Here is a 22,992-nt window from a genome sequence, read left to right on the forward strand (position 1 = left end):
CATCCGCTCTGAGAAGTCGACTTACGACCCTCTCTTGTTACAGGTATACTACATCACTTGCCCCGAGGTGACCATCAACTTCGCCAAGTTCCCGACGACGCCTACAGGTCGGGAAGTTACCTTCATAGAGCAGGCGACCGGTCGATGCGTTGAGAACGCCGAAGAGATAGACACCCCGACCTACCTCTGCAAGGGAGATGGCAAGTGGTACCTTCCAGCTGGAGGATGCAAGTGCAAACCAGGTTTCGAAGCTGACGTTGAGAAGCAGTCTTGCAGTGGTGAGTACTAATAATAGTACAATTTATTGTAACACATAATCACATTTATTAAAGAAATTTTATTATTGTATTTCTGGAGTTTAAAAATTATTATAATGGCAATGCAATAATATCTGTGGTCAATGCTAAATTTTCATTTGTTCAGATTTAAAATACAAATAAAATAAACAAAAAAACAAATAATAATATTAAACTTGGTAAATTTTACATTAATATATTCTTATTTATGAACACCGTAAAATTTAAATTTATTATTTGTATATACCATATTATAATATTTATTGAACTGTATTTTAAAAGAAATATAATAAAATTTAATTAAGCTATAAGTTTCGTGTTGGTTTTACAGTATTAACAAAGTTAATAGTTATTACATCTCGGGACGCATATTTTCGCAAATATGCATAATTTTCTCAAGGATCAAAATAAATATTACCCAAATCACTATTATTCTTTGTAGTAGTAATTATGCTTTTAATACTTCTTAAAATGCATTAAAAGTAATCGATACTGCACAATGTACATCTAAACGATAGCTGTGCAGTATAAGGCCCCTACCGAAGATAGCACACATATTTCGTATTCCAGATCAAAGTAAATCAATATAAACAAATATCATTGGACACAACTTATTAATTTTGTTATTAATTAATTGTCTTATTAATAATATTAAAAGTTTTTCTTGGCTTTGAAAGTTAATCAGAACTTAACAGATTTTTTAATATTCCAAATTTATTTCTTTAATTTTTAGATTTGTTTATCCTTGACGTCAGTGGTGTCTAAATTTTTCTGATTATATTTTTTCATTTCCTCTCTGGTCAAAAAAGTTAGTGATCATAGTATGTACTACTTGAAAAGTTACTGGAGGACCTTGTGGGCGGAGCTTAACCGGGCAGGTTATTCTCACGAAGGAATAAAACGTTTCCACTATACTTAATTTTTCTTTCAATATTTTGGTTTGTTTTACATTTTTTCAATCTTGATTCCTAATTCGTAAGTTAAATGTTATTTTTATCAATAAAAAAAAAGCTTTAAAAAATATAAATATGATTTTTAATTTATTTATTTTTATCTAAGTATCCTAAGCAATTTATTATTTATGTTATCACTTATATGAATATTCGACCGAATCACAAACAATACTGTCACAAGGCTGGTGTGGGAGGTTATTCATAAATCACAATAATCGATTATTATCATTGAGTTCCAAATATATCTCCTTGATATTTAAAGTGGTTGAGGAAAGTATTGTATTTACTTTTTTAACTAGTGCATACGCACTAAATATTATTATATGAAAAATCTATAACCACAAGTGTTCTTACGTCATAATTAATATTATTAATCTTTTAGTATGATTGGTAATAATTAATGAATAACATCAATGAAATTTACTTAGGAAAGAAATTAATTTAAGTTTTTCGTTGATGAATCTTAAATAACATTCCTCTTCCTAAAGACTATGGAACGAAAGAAATGAGACAAGCTACTTGGTAGTACAGTGTTATTATAGGAACAAACATAATAGAAGAAGGGACATAAAGGGGTCCATATATATCCGAGATAGGTCTAACCGTTGAGAAGGGAACAAATGACTTTGTTTTGATAGGAGGCCTAAGCGGGAAAAATTTCTCTCCATCTCAATATGAATGAGCAGAGAGCATGCGCTGACTGGGTTGCAAGCAATTAATAACTCTCTCTTCGACAGACACCCTTCAAAAACCTCCCCGTCTTTTCAAATGATGTCTTAATCAAGGACCTATGGGTTGTTTGCTTTAGAGCCATAAGATAATAGCTTTGCCGAGGCATTTATTGGCCCCCTTCCCACTAACTGTCCGTTTTCATTTCTTAGCCGAGATGGTACACCAGATCCTTGGGATTTGAGCAGTAAAACTTATTTTGCTTACTCTTTCCAGGAAGTCATAAAACTTCAATAACCTTTTACTTTCGAAAAAGGTCAAGAACGTCCATAATCAAGGGATAGTACTGTTTTGTATCTTCAGGATAGTCAAGGCTTTTCCAACTTATAAATTAATGATTCGCAACGGAACGGTTCGCTAGTAATATTAATGAGCCTTGTTGTTCATGCATATTTTTTTTACGATAAAGTACTAATAATCTGGCATTCATAAAGCTATCTAATAAAATTGTAACATTCTTTGAAAATCAAACATTATTTATGAGTGCTAATAAAAGTTGATAAAAAAAAAAAGGAGATGAAACAAAATCCGAGAATTATTACTTTTCTTATTCTAAATACTCGAGCGTTATGGCCCAACAGTTATTATTTATTTCTGAATGACCGGATTTAGTTTTACTATACGAGGCAGAATCTGAGAATTAAACAGAAAATCTGAAAGTCTGATATTTATTTTATTAATTATTTTCATTTTAGTTGTTTTGTCAGTATTTTTTTTTTCATTTTACAATTGCATAACTGTTATTATTTTTCTTTATTTTTATTATTTATAAAAAAAATATGGCATAAGTTAATAGTTCGGGGTACGTGACCATTTCCCATGCCTTTCAATTGTTAAAAGAAAATCAAAATGTTCTAAAATAACCGTGTAAGGCCTTCTATACCGATTCGGCAATAAACAAATATATATCAAATAATAAAAAAATCTTTAATTTTTAAAATTTTATAAGAGCCCAGACTATAGTCACATATATTTTTGCATTGATGAAATGTTTTTCTAAATACAAATAAAAAAAATAAAAATAATTATCTTTGAAAACATTTCTGTAAAATACCACACTTAAACTGTAAAATACCAGTTATTATGTGTAAATTTTTAGTGTTATTTAGGTTATTTTAGAGATGAAAAAGTATGAATGTCAAATAAGTTTGTAGGTTTTCTTAAAATTATTCTCTTTTTTCCTCTTGTTCGAATTATACAATAGAATATCAAGATGGGCGAGATCGTTGAAGTAAACTCATTTAGATAAAATTGAGAAAAGTTTTGTTTTATTTTGTTGTATATCTTACTAAAAACCTAAGCCGTCTACTCCGGCTTAGCAACTACTAAACACTGTTTATAACTATTCAAATTTTGAAAGTGTTTTTGAAATTACTTATAAATATTATTATGATTTATACGGTAAAAATTAAAAATTACTGTATCAGTAATAAATTCGATTCAATAAAATTTTAATATATGAAGGAAAAATTATTAAAAGTTTTTTCTTTCGAAAATCCTCATACTTAAAAACTGCTTACAATATGATAACGAAATAAATTCACTACTCCTATCTTTGTGTTGCCTTTTGGAGTTAAAAGGAATGAAGGTAAAACAAAATGGAGACTACTTTTACGAAATCCCTGGAAAGTTGTAAGTCCTTAATCATGAAAAAGCTTTGCAAGGACTAAAAAATTACGAGAGGATTTTCTACATTTTACTTCTCTCTATGAGATGTTAAATAAAGAGGAATAACGGCACTCTCAAAAGGTGTAAAAGTTTCCTTAAAAATATATATATAATAAAATAACCTCATAAGACCCTTGAAGGTAAGTAAGATCGGAGGTTCTCAAATTCTAGGAGCCTCGCTGGCTGTTAATACCGTTCCTGGGGTCATAATGAGGCGGGTCGTTAAAACATGACCATCAGAAGGGTCGTTAAAAAGTTTCGGCTCTGAAAAGTTCCATCGTCATCAGGGTGTGTATCCCCTCGGGGTCTCCTGTAACTGCCTACTGTCTGCTCTGCTCCTCTATCATCCTATTTGTGTTCCGGTCGCCGTAAAATTTTTGTTATCTTCCGTCAACCCTGGTAAAGTCTTAAATGACTGGTCCCGGACTCAGTAAGTGATTGGATCAACTTTTTATATCGGCTTATATCTTCTAACTTTTAAAAAGTAGACGCATTTACTGAAGACGATTTTCCTTACGAATCTCTGAATCACTCCCTCTCCCATTCTTAAGGAGATTGGTGGGTTAGAAAAGAGGTACTTATGTATTTCACTTTCTTGACAAATGGGTATATTTCGAAAAATATTGTTCTATCAAAAATTGTTTGTGATCTCCATGCACTAAACTTATTTTTATTTTCCGTGAAGAATATTATTAAATATTAAGTTTATAGATGATACTGACAGTGGTTTTCAAATTGAACTTTGATGATTGCTGTGAGTATTTTAGAAAGTCAATGGACGATGTGGAGAATTAAAATTTAGGATTTTTTGGGTTCAAAACCGTTCTTGATTACATAGAAAGCTTTGGATGGTCCGGATTTGTTTGAGTTTATAGATAACAATTATAGTTACGAATCGTTTTTAGTATACGCGTCCTCTCTGGTATTATTTGTGTTTAAATGGAATAATTACCAATTATCTAACATTGGTAGGAATTTGAAGAGTCCAGTGTCTTAATGTCCACGGATTAACCTTCAATCTAGACTTCAACATATTTAATATAATTAATATGTAATCCAAAATACATGTTAGTTCATGAGTTACACATGAATATTCTATTTTAATCTAATAGATAACACGTTTTAATATGAGAAAACAAACTCAAGGCCGTCCGGATGAAAAACCATATTATTATTCCAGTGGGAAGTATCCCAATTGACCTTGATATCTTGGATGAAGATATCAACCACGTACGCTGAACAAGTTTAATGGGCGTTTACTGTTAGGAATAGATACGAAGAAAGTATTTTTCTATTCTAGGATAACGGTAAAATAGAACATATTTGCGCCGTTATATATTTATCATTATAAACATCTTGCATTTAGTAAAGTTTTGAATTCTCAAAAATCCCCCCCCCCCAAAAAAAAAAAACAAATGAATAATCCTATTCTTTTTTGACTCTTAAAGAACTTCGCAAGTGTCAATGTAACTTAACGAAATAGGGTGTATTCCTTCATTGTTACTTTTTTTTAAAAATATTTTATCACAAATAATTATGTTTTCATTGTATAATTAAAAAATCTCTTTGATTAAACTCAGAATGAATTTTGCTGATGATTTTCATCATTGGGACGATATGGCCGAAACGTTAGCATGGAAAATAAGTTTACTTGATGAGCGTGTTATTCTTTACTGACCCTCCATTCTTCAAGTAACATCTACGATAAACTATGTTGTTTAAAACCCTTATTATTTATATTATTTTATTTTATTTTTATTTTATCTCAAATATTTTATTTTTATCAAAATTATTCTTTTGAAACTGAGTTTTGTCTATCAAATAGTTGGTAGTGTAGTTTAATCTAGGATTAAAGTTTTAAAAAAATAGGTTGGACTGTTGATGTAATAAAGAGTGTTGAGACTTAACAAGGATACCATTTGATTTATTTAATAAATAAATAAAATATGTTCATCTTTTGGTGTACATTTATTTATTTATATTTTTTGTCAAATATTGAATTTCTTCCGAATATAAGGTAATAACTAAACTAAGAGATAATTATTATTACCTGAAAAATTATTATAGATAAAATATGTAAAACGACGCATGTACCATTATTATTTATGTACTATATAATGCAGTTTAGATTCTTGGTGCTATAGTATTATTAGTATGAATACATAATTATCCAAAATACATAATAATCTCATCATGAAATTCAAATATTTCTTAACTCGTTCCTATCATAAAAAATACTTCCCATCGGCCATAATTAGAAGAACGTTTGGATCCTAGGGCACTTATATTTTTTTTCTTGTTTTGTTTTTTTATCCACCCTAAGCCCATATTAATGAAGACAGAATGTCATTTGCATAAAACAAACATAACTCAACCCTTTTATGTTTACCTTAGCTTGAGAAAAAGTTCTCAGCTTTCATTACTATATTTCATACAACTCCTCTCTGCCTCGGGAGTCTTTCGTAGTTGGGATTATTAATGGAGGGAAAATTCATCTCTCCTTGTTCAGCCGGGCCTAGAAATAGTGCGTCCAACAATCTTATCAGATTTCAAGAGAAAATATTTCTTATGAGAAATGGCCGAAAACCTGACCCGTTAATTTAAAAAATAATACAACATTTATTCATTTGAAAAAATTAAAATTATGCTATTGTCATGTTACATAAAAAAAAATTTGAATGCTGTCAATGTTAGTTTTGATACATATTCATTTTAACTGCCTTATATCGTTAACATGAATCATTCTGAATTTCAATTTATCAAAAAAATTATAAGTTTTTAATATTTTCTACTTTGGTGAACGATAGAGGCTAAATATTTTAATTATATTTTAGTGTAATCCTGAGGATGAGGAGAAACCCCGAAATTATTCGATAATCATGCATTAAAACTATAAGCAAAAGTGTAGATTTCATAACCAGTTATTGGATTTCTTAATAAATTTCAAAATATTAAATAAATATAATTAAAATTATTTTTTTCTTTCTACACCACCGAGTGGTTCCTTTGCATTGTTCTATAAAATTTACAAAAATTTTATGTTCCTGGCAATTAACTGCATAAAAAATCCGGTTAATCCGCGGTCGGATAAAAACTATTCTACTGTTCATTAAATTTCGTTGTTCATATCACGATGAAACTTTTTATGTAGGTACCTAGTTATATGACAAAAATATTTAAAATAAATATGTTGATACGAAAATGTATTCCAGATAATATATTTTATTTGATTGATTTATTTTAATTTTCTTAACAGCAGTAGTTTACTTATTCCACTATTATTTATCTTTTATTTAATTTTATTCTACATACACCTTTTTATTTTATTTTTAGAAAATCTTTACCGCAACAACCCCAACCCTCCATGGATTTTAACTTATTTTTAAATCCTAACTTATCCTAACAGCTTAATATGTATTATTAATAAATAAAATGATAAAATAGACGAAAGAAAAAAATAAATAACACTGAGAAAACTCTTAATTCACTGTTTAGATTTTTTTTTTTTAATTTAAAAATATGCAATAGTATATGAAGTTATTAAAAATAAATTAATTGCAATACCTAAATAAAAGATTTTAAATTAATGCTTTTGCTAGATTTTCTCTAATTAAGGGTTCCCACATTACTGAGGCTAAAGATGCCACCGATGGGCGCCAGAATTCACAGGGTTGACTCACGGGTAGTTACTGAATAAATAATTTTCTCTATTTTTTTATCATTATTTATTTATTTTTTTATAAGAAAACAAGTTTTTATTTTATGTCTACAATTTTCTCTTTAATATATATTAAAACAAACGGTTGTATTGACGACTTGTCATTTAAGATGAATATAATTTGAAGGATTAATGTAATTTCAATTTATTAATTACATTACAGCTCTAGCCTATAGAGGATAAGCACGGATTATTATTATCCAGTTCGAGATCATTCATGCTATATATCTAATGACAATAAATTGAACAATCCATTAATCAGTCAATAATCACTTTTTTCGTGAATATGTCTAATTTAATTTTATTATTAACCACTGGAAAAAAAATTGTAGAAACCATTGCTCATAGTTTTTATTATATAAATGGTGGAGAGTCCTGTTATATTTGCAGTTTTAACCACCATCTCTCTTTGAGCTTTAGAACTTATATAAACCACCTAGAGATCGAACATTTTCAAACTCATTCTGTTTGCACATCACAACTTTGTAGGTTTTCGTCGGTTTTGAGAAACAGCGTTTAAAAAGTAAGTGAGTGAATATACAGAGATACATGCTGCCCAGTTTTATAGATAATTACCGACAGAAAACCTATATTTAATTAAGGTATTCTCAAAAAATTTAACTTTTATGTAGCAGTATTACTATTTAGAACTGTTATTATTCTCCCTGAACTCTTTCAATATTCCAGAACACCATTAAATTTAATAATGGTGCGTCTAATTTCGATATTGAGTGACTCGTCTTCATATTGCTAAGGTTCAACGATGCTCTCGAAAATATATTTTCATTTCTTATTGTTTTAATAAGATTTGCAATTCCTTCTCAAAGAGCATTCTGGACGAAAATAAAAGATTCTCGGAAAGGAGATATCTCAATGAGCCACTTAACAGGATACGTTTGTATTGAAATATTTATACAAGAAACGGGGTGGATTGAAAGAGAACTGTTTGTAGAAGCCTGTAGAAAGGGGAGAGAAAAGGAACGCCTGACAAAACAAGGGAATTTAATATTTGATGGCTGATCATGTCTTCGTTCTCAGCTTCGGATTCGCTTTATTATTTATTTTGTACAGGATGGGGGTTGTTTCTAGTGGATTGAGCTTCATCGAATTATTGAAGGTTCTCATGAAGCTTTCTCCGATCTCAGCTGTGAAAAATGTGGGAGTTCCAAAGTGATGATCTCACCTCCTGATTGAAACATCGTACTGTCGGTTCAGCATTCATTGGCTGTCTGGTGGTAGGATCATTATGAGATTTTATTTTTATTTTCTAACTAAAGGTTCAATCCACTTTTGAAGAAATGAAGCGTTAAAAATCCCCGTAACAGATTTTAGTTGTCAGGTATTTAATATCAATTAGGCTCTGAATATCAATTTTATTTCTTAAAAAATAAACAATTTTTATACCTCGTTTAAAAACATAGTTTGTGTTTTTCTTACTTTATTAGTTGGACTTTTATTCAATAATGAAGTATATTAGTGAATAAACATCCCAATTATTCGCCCATACATAAAATAGGGAACGCTAAATTTTCTTGAACATTTAATATTGTTTTAATTGTTCATATACATAAATATAAGGGCAAATATCAGTTCAAACATTTAAAAATTTGCATTACATAAAATGTGAATTGACTTTTAAAAAAAATTAAATTTTATATATACTTTTCTATTTTAAGTTTACATTTGCAAAGCGTGATCTGGACATAATGTATTAGTGAGAATAATTGGGGGTGAAGGGTCAATATTAAAAAAATCAATAATTTTTTATGGGAAGAAACGAAAATTAATCTCTACTGTTTTGGGGTAAAAAAACTCATAAAATGTATTTTAAAAAAATAATCTGATACCTTTTATAATGTACTTATAATTAAAAAAAAAATTCCGTTGACAAGAAAATTTTTTTTTAGTAAAAGAAGTCCTAATTTGTTAACTAATGAGTTTTTATTTATTTCTTATATTTAATTTGAATTATAAAATACAAATAAGAAAATCGTTTATTAATTTATTACTTTATTTGTTTATTAATAAGTTTTATTCAAATCTGAATTTGATGGATTATCTAGCATTGACGGATATCAACGAAATTCTAATGAAGTTTTTGTTAGCTTTGATTTTATGTATTTTTATTTTGGTAAACGTTTCATTTTTTAAGTGCATAAGCTTAAATATGAAAATTCTCTGATTAATTATAAATTTAAATTCGAAAAATTCAATACATCGTTTGTAGTAAATTTATAATCATTAGACATACATCTAACCTTATTCGATACTGTTAAAAGTTTTAAGAAAACAAAAAATTAAAATGTGAAGCATATTGGAATAAAGGATTTTTTCGAAAAAAGGGTCACTTAGCATTTTTTTTTTTTCATTCGATCCATATACTTTTTTTCCTACCCTTACTTAGTGCATGAATTTTGGAGTAGGAGATTAATTCAGATTATTTATTAAAAATGTGCATTCCCTTTGGAAAGATCCAGTTGGAAATATTAAAAATGTTATATAAAACTACTTTGCAATGTATCACATTCTAATTTGATTCTTAGAATTTGTCCGGTGATAAACTGAACCCTTAAAGGAAATTTATAGCTGAGGAAGACCCCTAAGGGGATAGGGTTATTTTTCAATTTTTAAAAAAGGCCCGTCTTTCCCCGAAGATTGAGGTTAATCCCCTGCTTTATATATAAAGGGCCAACCCAAGGGCCTTTGGAAAAAATACCTTTCTTCATCGAATCCGTATTTATATCCTGTTGGGGATGATCCGCCACTATATCCTGCCCGGTCATGTCGAAGCCTTATTAATCCTCGCCTATTTTATCTATTGTTGCAATCAATTTGGAGGCTTAGCTATTCAGGGCTTAGTGAAAGTGGATAATTACCTATACATTACAAATATTATTGTGTATTAATTAACATCATTATGAATTAATTTGTCACCTAAAAATCTATAAATAAAAATAAAATATATAGTTATATATTACCACACTAGCAGCATGTTTCGCCATATTGAATAATTATGACACAATCCTACAGAAACTCATCTGCTAATGAAAATAAATACCTGTTATTATTTTTTTTTTTTAAATACCAATTAGTTCTGCTGAAATCGCTTAAAGGAATAAATTAATGAGTTAAGCTTTGTTGTAAAATAAAAACACGTATTTAATTTTATTATTTGATTCTAATTAAAGGCTTAGCGGAAAAATGAGGTACATATCCCACTTTAATCTAATCTAATCGTTAAGAACAAAGTTTATCTTGGAATTTCCTATTTTTTTTTATACTTGTTTTTTTCTGCTGTTTTGACTTTACCAGATATATTTGTTGGCTGAAAGATTTCAAGTTTTAAAAACTTTAGTTACCTGTCCTCAATAATATTTTTTTTTTTTCATTTATTTATTTATTTTATTTTTTTATTAAATATGAGTTTTCACAATTTGATGTGAAACTCAAAATTTCATAAGAAATAGTTCGAATAGTTTCATATACTGGGGAGCTCCTTAAAAATATCAGACGATGAAAATAATCACAATCAGTTTCAACGTTTTTGTTTTTTTTTTAATTATAATTATAATAATATTATTTATTTTTTCTGGGACTAGTCCCTTTATAATAATATTACAGGTATCGACAAGATGCATTAGTGCCTTAGAGTAGAATACCAAATTTAAAAAAATAAAAATAAACTTACTAAAAAAAAAATACTAAAAAAATTAGAACATCATATAGGTAAAATAATAAATTGGAGAAAAAAAAACAACACCATTTAACATAATATGTTAAATTAAAAAATAAAATAAAATAGATAAAACAAAAACATACATCATCTCATAAATCATAGCGTGGTTTCTTTCTAATAATATAAATGAAAAAGAATCAAACGTAGATGAACCAAAAATAATTAACAAAAAGGGCTAACTATTGTTTATACACATATTTACACGTATAAAAGGAAATTGAATACATCAATTTAGAAAAATAATAATTTTTTACATTGAGGGCCAGAAAATATTTTATTTATGTTAGTTTTTTTTTTCCCTGCCATTACCATACTTCCTTGGATTGTTTCATAAATTTAAAAACTGAGCCCATTAATTATAGCTAGACAATTATTAATATGTTCTATTAAACGTCACATGCACACACACACACACACTGTAGAAAATGTAATCTGCCCCTCCGCAAATAACTTTCCATAGAAAGCTCCTAGGATAAAGTTAGTCAATAGGAACCCTCTTCGCCCCCCCCCCCCCTACCACTGCTAAGACTATTCCTCAATGATGTAGCGAGCGCTCCAACTTTCAAATGGACTACTTGCCCTGGCAATTATAAATCCTCGTTGCACACCGGCTGTGCATACATTTTCATTAAACAAGAGTCGGTCGGTCGGTGGAGGAAAACTGCCCTAGATGGAAATTTATCTTTGTACAAGAGAAGTAATGAAGTCGCTAAGTTAAACAGTAACTTATTTCCTGGATATGAATTGGCTGGAACAAGAGGTTTCGCCCCAGGCTTCTCTCAACCCTTTGCACATCCCATTCCAGTTTCCTCCCAAGCGAAAAATCCCTTTCACCGTTATGAAAACGCGCCCGGGGGATAGTCCGGATATGATATGTATAATTCAATTACACCTGATTACCTTGAGGGCTGGGTTGCCTGATATTTCGCCATAGGGAAGAGGGTTGGAACCCTTTGGCTCGGGATGTTTGCATGTTTACCCGGCTGTAATGGTGGGGAAGGGAAATCCTGTTTTTCTTATCTCCGTACATATTTAATATAAAATAATGTTCATTTTTCTTTATTATTTTTATTCAGATACGGTCGATTAGGCATAAATTGGCCATTTCTGATTGCTCGAGGTTATATTTATGTGACTCAAGCTGAGTATTAAAAATTTCCCTAATAACTGATGAATATTTTTATTTATTTATTCTGGGACGAGTCCCTTTAGAATAATACAGAGAAATGAATAGATGAGGGCTGAGGAGCCTCAGAGATACTTAAACAAAAAATACAAAGAAATATAAACAGTCATTATAAAAAATAACTCTAGGTTATTTTCTCACTTTTATCTGTTGAACAATAAAAAAAAATTAATAAATAAAAAAGAGAAAAGAAAACGATGTAAAAATAATTAAGAATGATATAATAGTTAACATACATATTTACAATTATATTAATTTACAATTTTATGGGGTCTGAATGGATAAGAAATTTTTGAACAGGCGGGATTTAAAGGTAGGGAGGGTATTGGAGCTTCCACTGGAGAAAGGGATGGAGTTCCATAAGGATGAGGCTCGGACAATTTATTGATGACAGTAGTAGTCGTTGGTCTTCGAAGTCGTGTCTGTACTTCGAAATGATTGTATGTTTGCTAAAGGCCTGCTTTGAAATGGTGTGCTTAAGAATTAATAGAAGAGAAGACTGAGTATAGGACATTGGCGGTACTTATACTGGTGCGCTTCTAGTGGACAGGGAGGCATGTAAAATAGTGAATATTTTTAAGTACCTGGCTTCTTATTTGGATGCTGAAAAGTCGTCTTAGCATGACAGCTGAAGGAAGGTGAAGCAAGCCCGTAAGGCTACTCGAATCCAGTCCTCTGGAATACGGACCTTTCTACAGAGAACAAGCGTCGAATCATCACAACCTTAGTGGAGTCAAAGGTGCAGACGGTTGAGATGGATTTCTGGAGGTGTCTCCGTGTTAACAGGCTGGATAGAATTAAAAATGGTAAAATTCGCTAGAGGATGGATATGAGTGCATCAATAATTGAAAGGAGCAGGGTAAGCCGCCAAAAATGGTACGAGCATATGAGAGGACTGTCCGACGATTGTTGGCCGAATGCTGGATTAGGTTCCGCCTGGGAAGAGAGGACGCAGAAGGAAATGGCTGGTCTACAGGAGATAATTGTTTAGATCGAAGCGGTTGGGACTCAGTGCTGACGAGGCAACCCTTGCTGGAACGCCTGTAATGTAAGTTCAGATGATAATCCTTGTTAATGAAGTAACATATCCATAGAATACGTGAGTTGTTAATTAATGTGAAAAGTGTAGCTCAGTAATGCCTACATAAGGTTTTCATTTGAAGAATGGATCCTACTTCACATACCCAGACGGACACTGTACCCTTCAACCTCTGACATCTCTCAGTCCCATCTGCATACCACACCTCGCCACCTAATGAATCAGATTCCAGCGGCTGGCTGGAGAACCTACAGGTTAAGGCGAGGCCATTCTAATTGTTCTTCCCTAATCGGCAGGCTTCACGGCTGTTTTCTTTTTGTTGCAAATTTACACGCTCTGAAGTCAGGTAGTTGTCGGAACTTCTTGGTTTTACCAGGCTTTTCGGTTTTATTTTATTTTCATTCTAGCTTGATTTTTTTTTTCCTCTCCAACTGATTTGCATTATTTCTTAAATCTACTCTAGATATCTAACGTTCTTGTTCATTATTTTTTTCCTTGAATTTGATTTTAAACAGTTGTCAAATATCAGTAAAAAATTGAATATCTTTTTTAAATATAATAATAAAATATTCAGTTTCAATGTAACAAAACAAAATACTTTCAAAACAGTTTTTAATTTCGATCTAATTATGAATACGCTTGTATCGTATTGTAATTTCCTGATGAACAAAATTATTATTTCCGTGCCTGTGGTATTTTTTATGTTGAGATTATAACAATTAAAATATCTGTTTTATTTTCAATTAAGCAACGATAATTAGGTACACTGGGCTTGGGTTCAAACAGTACTGTAAAATGCGACTAAAAACGAGAAAAAATAAAACAATGCTAATTTTATTTATATCATAAAATACCAAAACATTAATTAAAGGAAGTAGCGATAGGATTAAAATTATACTATTTAAAATATAACATATTATTTTTTTTAATTAATTGAGCTTAGTGATTTTTATAAACTAGGCTCTTGTAGGATCATTACTTCATATTCAAAATTTTAATTGAGGTAGTTAATCATTCTCTCCTCAAGGTATTATATAATTTATTCATAGGGCAAAGAGTAATACAATTTATAGTATGTAAATTACGGTGATTCATACCTTTTTATAGTATAACTTTGAAGTCACATAATAAAGAGTAAGTTGTGGCAACTGTTCTGACCAACGACAACCCATCTTGTTTCCCTGTCCTACACTACCAATTATCACCAAGACGAAAGACCGAACCTACACCCTGTTCTTCTTGATTCTGTCCCGGCTTCACTGACTCCCAAATAAGTTTTTTTCTCCAACCACCGAACGTCTTTAAATTCAAATCACTCAGCCTCTACACTAATTAGTCTAAATTAATAGGAATCTCTTGGACCGAGGAGGAGTGACAAAGGACTAAGAGATATCAGCTATGCAAAGCCCTTTGGGACGTTATAAATTTTAAACGGATCCGAGTTTTAATGAATATACAGGGGCTAAAGTCGACTGGAAAAGGTTTAATATGGAAATTTGGGCTGCTTTGCATAGTCCTCTTTGGATGGTGTTATCAGGGAACCCTTAGCTCAACTAATTAACTGAAGGCTAATAAGCCTTAGTCTTCGATATTGTGTAGGCACGTCCTGTGGTGTATCCGTCTTGTCACCTAACCAGAAATATTTTAATTTAAAAAAAAAAATTAATTATGTAGGTTAGCAACATTTTCTTTAAATAATTTCAGTCCTTTTATAAAATATATTTTGGATAGTTTGAATACAACCATGAATCCAGTGATTTGGTTACCTGAAAGTAACTCAGCATTCAATATTTTGTTCATTGGCATCAGGATAGCAAAGATGGATCTAACAAAAATGCTTGCAGAAATTTCAAATCGGTGTCTTACTGTAAACTTACTTTAACCAAGTTACAATTAATATTAACAATTTTAATGTAAATAAAAAAAAATTTTTTTTTTAAATTTCATTCTCCCCACCCCTTCAAATGTTAGAGCCGAAACGTTGGCTCTAATAAGTTTTTAATTATTTTTACAATCATCTTTTCGCATATATAATTCACGGTCAACTAACTACTCATCATTAAAAAATGAGCTAAATTGGGGAATGTATTTTGAAATTAGAATCTTCAGATCTAACATCAACAGTCTAAAAAAAAAAGTAATGAAAAAAGAATACCTTATCAGTTGAAAGCAGTCTTACTACTTAGCAGTATGAAATGAACTTTGGAAAATAAAGTGGCAGTGATTTTATAGTCTTTCGATTTTTTGAAAAAAAACTCTAGGTTATGTTTTGGCACATTCCAAAAATAAGTTAATGGGAATATTTATTTTGAAATCGAATTTTATTGTTATTTTTGTATAATTTATTCAACAATAAACCCTGTATTAAAACCTGGGGAGAGGAAATGATGGAAAAGTGACCGAGGAAGTCAAGTTAAATCCCTAATTCGACTGTGTGAGGTTACCAAGTTCTATATTGTAATTATAATAGTTTTAGTTACGCTGTATAATTATTTGTAATATAGCTATATATTGTTATTGCTCACTCTCTGACACCTAACCGACTTGAAGAACATATACACGTGGGGTGCGTTGCTCTCACACCAATTCCAACCTTCCTATCCCTCCTCCCTTTGGATGAAGGTTTTATTATTATCTTCCGAAGAAGGGTGGCACTTGGCTATAAGAGGGCAATCCTTGGGTTTGGGTTTTACTATCTTCTGATGATTGTTTTTGTGTAATATCTGTTGTTGCTGAGTGTGATAGGGCCCCTGTTATATCTCCTGTGCTTTCTTCGTCCTACTCTGATGTCAGTGATGATAGATTGTCAGAATTCGGCGCCTAGTGCATTCGCACGATTTTATAAAATGTGTTTGCTCACAAAAACTAAACTATTTACTTAATGCATTTGTAATCTTGTTGTAAATTTCAATAAATAAAGTTTTAAAAACTAATGGTTTAAAAAATTATGTCATTGATTAATAAAACCATAGTACTTTTTAGATTAAATTTATTTTTTGAGACCAATCCGCCCTGGAGGACCATTTCTGTTGGTTTTCCATAGGCCTGTTTCATACTTATCAGTATAAGTGACAATAATATTTTTAAAACTGAATTAAAATTTTGTTTTTAATATTAATGGAATGTATAAATATGATTTGTTTTTTGTTTCAGTGTGTCCACCTGGAAAGTACAAGCATGCTACTGGTGATGATCATTGCCAACCTTGCCCCCCGCACAGCAAAGCACCCGACTATGGATTGTCTGAGTGTCGATGCAACTCAGGATTCTACAGGTCGCCTGAAGACCCCAAAAGCATGCCTTGTACCCGTAAGTAGAGATATGTTTATATTATAAGCAAATATGTTCGTTACAATTTAACTAACTCTAGAAAGTAGTTTAGCATGTTAAAGGTAGTTAATTATTGTTATAACTATATGATATGATAGACAAGGAGGGTTCTTGGTGAGCATAAATTTTTAAATGCATCTCTTACTACTACCGAACTTCTACTCTTTTGATGATTTGTAAATTAACGGTCACCTATTAATTTTTTAATTTATGTTCATACATCCTTTGAAATTTCAATTTCAAAAGCATCGTTATTCTAACAAAAATGGTCCTAAAATTTCAGAGCAGATTTTCAATGGCATTAAATTATTTGAAACATCTTAAGGTCATTTCCATTTTTCAGTGAAATATGTTTTATTTAGTAAATGGATTTTATCAAAGAGACAGACAGACTACTAAATGTTTTTCATTTTGAGCTTGGACACAAAACTTCCCTCTCTTCAGTAGCGAGGAAGCAAAAATTTAACCAAAGGCAACAATGGCGGATATCAATAATTTCTGTGATGAGAAAGCTGATTCGGTCCTGTTTGTTCAATTGATTGTGAAATTCCACTGACTTGATTACAGTGGCGAGCAAACAAATAAATCAGATTGGGGATTCTGCTAATACGCAATCGTCTATTCTCTTTTATTTCTTTCATTGGCTCCTACAGTTTTGAAAATATATCTACGGAGTCTTCTTAGTATCGGAAATATAGTGAATGTAATTAAGTGAAGCATAATTATAGAAAATTTTTCATTTTTACATTAATTTTATTCAGGCTTCATACTATTAGAATCATTAAAACTAATACTCATAAATAATTTTTGATTTAATAAAATTATAAACTATATTTAAAAACCATTCTAAAATAATATTCGAAAACTAAGGTTTGAGGTTCATAATCCTGTAAGTGGCTGAAAAATTATTATAATATAATCTGAACCCGTTAGGGCTTCTGTGATATGTCATATTTCATAAGCATTTAACAAATAACAGTTCGATAAATACATACTTAGTAAGTTAGCAGTTAGGGTAAGATATATTGAAAAGCAACAGAATGGTAACGAAAATCTTTTTTAAAATAGCCTTTATTTTTGTATTTAGATAACATTTAACAACTTTTCCGTGGAATCTAATGGATCTATCTTTTATTTTTTTTATAAATTGCTGAGGTAGAGAATTATTGTTTAAAATTACATCCGGGTTGTCGCATGGAAGTTTACATTTCCCTGCCTCAAATTTAATCACATTATAATTTCAGTTCAATACGTACTTCAATAATATCGCTAATCTACCAACCCTATAAACAACGCCAATGCATATATTACGCGTGCAAAGGGGATTATATTTTGTATTTACTTTGCGTTTGTAACCGGTGGTAAATATTGTAAAGCAAACAGAACCTGACCAGTGGAGATAAAATCCAACCAAATAAAGGCGAATTGTAGTATGCAAATCCCCTAGCGACTGCAGAACCTCCCGAACTGGCATCAGTCGATCAAGAGATTAATAATTCCTACGTCCGTTGCAGTCCCAACCATCCTCTGCTCTTTAAATAAATAAGTGTGAAATAATAGCTGTGAGTGAAGTTAAGCATTTTTGTCATTTTTTATTTGATCTGTATTCTCTGTCTTCTGTTCTCCATTCAACTCCATTAAATCCCTAAAGATAGACCTAATAGAATTTTCCTATCTATGTTTCAGTAGGTTAAACGCCTAGTTTAAACGCTAGATCAATTTTTATTATTCTTCTGAAAACGTGCAATTCGGGGTTGCCTAAATGCCTAAATTCTCCAGGCTACTCAACGCCTTTAAGTACGACTCCAGATAATACTGATATTTGTTCCTACACGGTTAACCTTAATACTTTTTCCCCTTTCATTCTTATCCTAATAGTTCTTCACATTTCGGTGTTCTTGAACCCATTGAAGGACTAAGAGCAAACTGAACCCTGCAACCACAACTCCTTACAACCCTGTGTAGACCGGGCCTCTTGACCCAGTCATCGATTCTCTCTCTAGGTTTTGGTTCAGCTTGTCGGTCAGGCTAATTGTATCTTGTTTGCTGTCTAGCAGAGCGGTCCAACATCTTTCCAACACCAAACTCAAACTTGAAAATCACCGATCGTTTGTTCCTTTGTCTGGCCTGTATATTAAAAGGCAATTTATTTTATCCAATATTTGTCCGGCGCTTATTAAAAAAAGATTTGGTAATCATTTTTCAGCAGTTTATTTGTCAAAAAAATGCCTCCCTCAATGATCCCTTGGTATAGAATGGATTTCTGTGGCTTGGACCAAGAATAACCTCCGTATTTATAAGCCAAATTTTGTGTTGTGACGAAAATGTTTAATCATTGCTGAAATTGTCGAGTTTTAAAAATGATGTATACAAAAATAAATAAAAGATGTGGCTTGTGACATTTGCACATGTTATAGTGTATATGGGTGATTGTGAACAAGGAATGTTCAGGAAGAACTGCGCAAAAGTTTGTGAGTGTATTATAGTGTCATGCCTTCCAATAAATTTTAACTTACACCTGTAAGGACTATGCTTATTCCCAAGTTTAATCGTTAATAACTTATAGTCAAGAAGTCTTATTTCAAGATCCTCAAAAACAAATTAGTTTGTAGATGTTCATGTGAGAAATATGCTACACAACTTTTAATTTACTTCAACGGATTGCATTACTCAAAACATAAAGTAAATCGGACTGGAGACCAAAAGATAACGAAGGCTGATGTTAATTCCAAAGTTTTGTATAGGAGAGATGTTCTCCATGGTCCTTTTTTACGGAGAGGAGAGGGAGTAAGTAGAAAGATGATAAATAAAGGCATATAAAAATTTTAATTTTGACAGAAGTGGAGAGAGGCAGGGTTGATAAGGTCTAGGTATCCACTTTACTAAATTAACTCGAGAGCCGGTGGGACATCAGACAGCTTCGGTATGCCACGGCAAAAAGTAGACTGCAAAAACAGCACGGCGTCATTTCCCTGCGAGAACTCAGGGCTCACTTAATCACTGGGAAAACAAAAAGGTAATTACTGACTGATATTAAAAGGAAAACTCTCCTCCGAGGATCGTAACGTTTTATAGACCATTTTCTTTTGTTTTTTTGTTCATGTTTTTCTTTTATTTTCTGAGAGCTTTTAAATAGGCGTATGCTATTCTGTTTTGGTTTAATTTCCCTTCGGGGATACTCTGATCTTGAATATTTTTATGATGATTTTTGTATTATTTTTGAACATTGAAGGCTATTCGGTTCAGAAATCTTGTTTGATTTATTTCAAAACTTATTAATTTTACTGATAGGAATTATTTAAATATCTGTTAGTTTCTTTTTTTAGTTTGTTAATACTTATGATTTGTTTACATATTTTTGTTGTTTTTTTTATGATATTCCACACTTTTAATAGAAAAATAAAGTTTAAGTTAAATAAATACTGGTTAGGGCAGTAATTTAGCAAAGAAGAACGGTCCTATCTTCTACCGATAACGCCCAATTAGGGAATTAGCGAAAGGATCCTTTATCTGATATACTACTATTGATTGATAATAATATCGATTAAAAATTATTTAAACATTAAATAATTTAATAGATACATAAAAGTAGGCGCAATATAATTAATTATAGTGAAGTGTTCATATTTCTTAAGGTTTGCCAGATGAGAGACTTTTAGTTTACGTTTCGTAAGATTTTGAATATGGTTTTGGGGATTTCATGTTTATCTAATATATTGTCCTTTAATAGTCCCAATCAAATGAGTTTAAAATTTATATATTTGATTATATTTATAAATTATGCATATATATTTACTACTCAGATGCCATAAGATAGGATTTCTAGATGTTATAAGTTTTTGTGCACCACTGTATGTATCTCTTTAAAATTGAGTTCAAAGTTTGCAGATACGTTTATGAATCGAGTAACTGATAAAGAATTGTCTTTTGTGGGTCTGGACTTTTTTCAACCCCCCTCCATTTTTTTCCATGTTTATAACATTGATGAAATAATTAAATCACTTTTCAACTCTTATCAAAACAAAAATTGGGGAAAATATCTTGGTGATTTGTTTTATTTTATTGTTATTGTTTTGTTTTTTAGCTTGTTTGATTTTTTGTTTCCTTTTAAGAAATATAAATTTCTGTGATAATTTTGATGTAAATTATAAATTTAGTTTTATTTTATCAAACAATTATTTAAGATAGCCCAGGCCTCTCTCATGGCTTACTCATGCAAATGTCTTGAGCCACGGTTCTCGCAATATTGTGGTACATTACATTGTATTGCCCCGGCTAAAAATGAATCAGCAAGAATGCAAAGCATTAAAAAGTCTTACATAGGAATCGATGGACTTTGAATCATGTCTGGTTTAATCCAGGGATTCTGTTAAGCGGTCGTAAACGTCACACTAGTTATTGCAGAATATGTCCTACCTCCCATAGTGGTCGTAAATCTATATGGGTTATCTAGCGTTCCCTGTAAGTTATACAAAGGAATAGAATCCCTTCAGGCCGCATGAAGGTAAATCCCTCGGTCAAGGAAACTTAAATTAGTCAGTTTGGTTATGGTCCATAAGTTTATCTTTGTTACAGTATAGTGCAATGGGATGGAATTGTGGTTTCGCATAAGAACACAAAGTAGCGTGTATTTTTGAAATATCTTCTAAACAGAAATTGAAAGGAGGTAGGGGACGGATGCCTTCAGATGGTAATTGTAATATCATTTTATTATATTATTGTTAGTGTGCGGGATAGCTCAGTGGTAAAAACTGTGCTACTAACTCCAAGGACCCGGATCCGAATTCGACTGTGACTGATAATCGTTAATTCTGTTACTGGAGCTGCGTGTCAACCCTATTCTGGGGCCCACCCGGCCTCATAAAGTGGGTTTCCTTAATTAGAGAAAAATCTGGCGGTCGAGCATGATTCTGATCAGATCACCTCCTTGCACAACCGCTAAACCAACGGTCTACGAAGACTTTCTTCTTATATTTAAGTTCTATTTGGACCCTCTCATAGCCAGTAACATCAATTATCAAGAAGGAGTTACTATTCCCTCTCGTCCTTAAATATCAACTTACTGTTACTTATTAAAGTATTATAAATAAATATTATAATTATAATTATTGCTTTGTGATTAAAAAGCCTCTTTTTTTTCAAACGTACTCCATCTCTTTATCACAGCCATTTCACATCCAAAAATTTCAATTTTTTAAAATGTTTAACATCCATAAATGTTTTTTTTAATAGATATTTTTCATATTGTTATCTTTTATATCCGAAATAGCTATAAGGGTTTTGTTTTAACTCATGCTATTCATAGTTACTATTCATTAAGGAAAGAAAGATATCCTGTAACTCCCAAATACAGAATTTGTTAAGATTGGTTTTATAAAAACTATTGGATTCATAAAAAATATTTAAAAAAAAAAAAAAAAGTAATTTTAATTTAAATATCAAAGTTAAACCCCTGCATAGCAGTATTCGTGCCTAGACTAATAATACTAAGCATACTTTATGAATTACTTGTAATGAAAATAGTATTCATGTAAGTCGAGTTCAGGTGAGAGTAATATGAAATATTACATAGGATTCTTTCATACCAAATTCTGTTCTAATTTATGTTACAAACCTAAAATAACGTATCCAAATTCCACTACGATTTGAACAATTTTGTCCTTCGAAATTAGGACTTTGTTAGTCGAATTCTAGAATAATTTTGATGATGTATGACGACGTTATTATGTATGCTGCGTATATCTTTACTTAAATCATATAATATTAATGATTAAATTCAATTTATTTGGATTTAGATATTCCTGATTTGAAAGCCAATGAAGAATAGATCGGGAATGATGGTCGAACAAGTGCGATCTAACCGTCCACTCAGCGGGATTGGAACGCCAAGAGTACGCCACCGATTTGCCCTTAGCATAGCCTACCGCATCCCAGCTTTCCAATTCCCTTAATTACATTTGGGATCCTCCACGTGGAAGGATACGTGTTGGCTGTTCTTGGAGTGCCTCCCTCAGGCTGTGACAAAGGATTAACTTTATGATAAAGCCTAAGCCTCCGACGTTGAATAGGAAACTTCTTGCTTTCAACTGTATTAAATCAAGAATTGATTACTCACTGAAGACAGTGTCCTTTTTAGTAAGATAAACTGTGTTGACTGAAGTACCAATGTCAATTATTAAGGAAATTATTTTTCTTTTTTCTGTTTTTTTATAATCTTAGAAGTTTGGCAACTCTGATTTAAAAACAATCACACAATTAAAAATTAATTTTTGTCATTAAAACAAGTAAATTAAATATTTCTATCTTTATTTCAAAGCCGTGTACAAAACGTGTATAT

At 31.1% G+C, this 22,992-nt stretch overlaps 1 protein-coding gene across 5 annotated transcripts in view; it reads left to right on the forward strand.

The window, feature by feature from the left end:
• Eph (Eph receptor tyrosine kinase) overlaps window positions 1–22,992 on the forward strand; it is a 742,432-nt gene that overhangs the window by 694,971 nt on the left and 24,469 nt on the right. For all 5 annotated transcript variants that reach the window (XM_067049151.1, XM_067049149.1, XM_067049150.1 and 2 more), the window contains exons 6-7: window positions 44–278; window positions 16,479–16,634. In XM_067049151.1, coding sequence (XP_066905252.1) covers window positions 44–278; window positions 16,479–16,634 — 391 coding nt within the window. The remainder of the gene's footprint in view (window positions 1–43; window positions 279–16,478; window positions 16,635–22,992) is intronic.

The sequence above is a fragment of the Halyomorpha halys genome, unplaced genomic scaffold (genome assembly GCF_000696795.3).
Source record: "Halyomorpha halys isolate HHAL.00 unplaced genomic scaffold, Hhal_1.1 Scaffold287.1, whole genome shotgun sequence".
Lineage (NCBI taxonomy): Eukaryota > Metazoa > Arthropoda > Insecta > Hemiptera > Pentatomidae > Halyomorpha > Halyomorpha halys.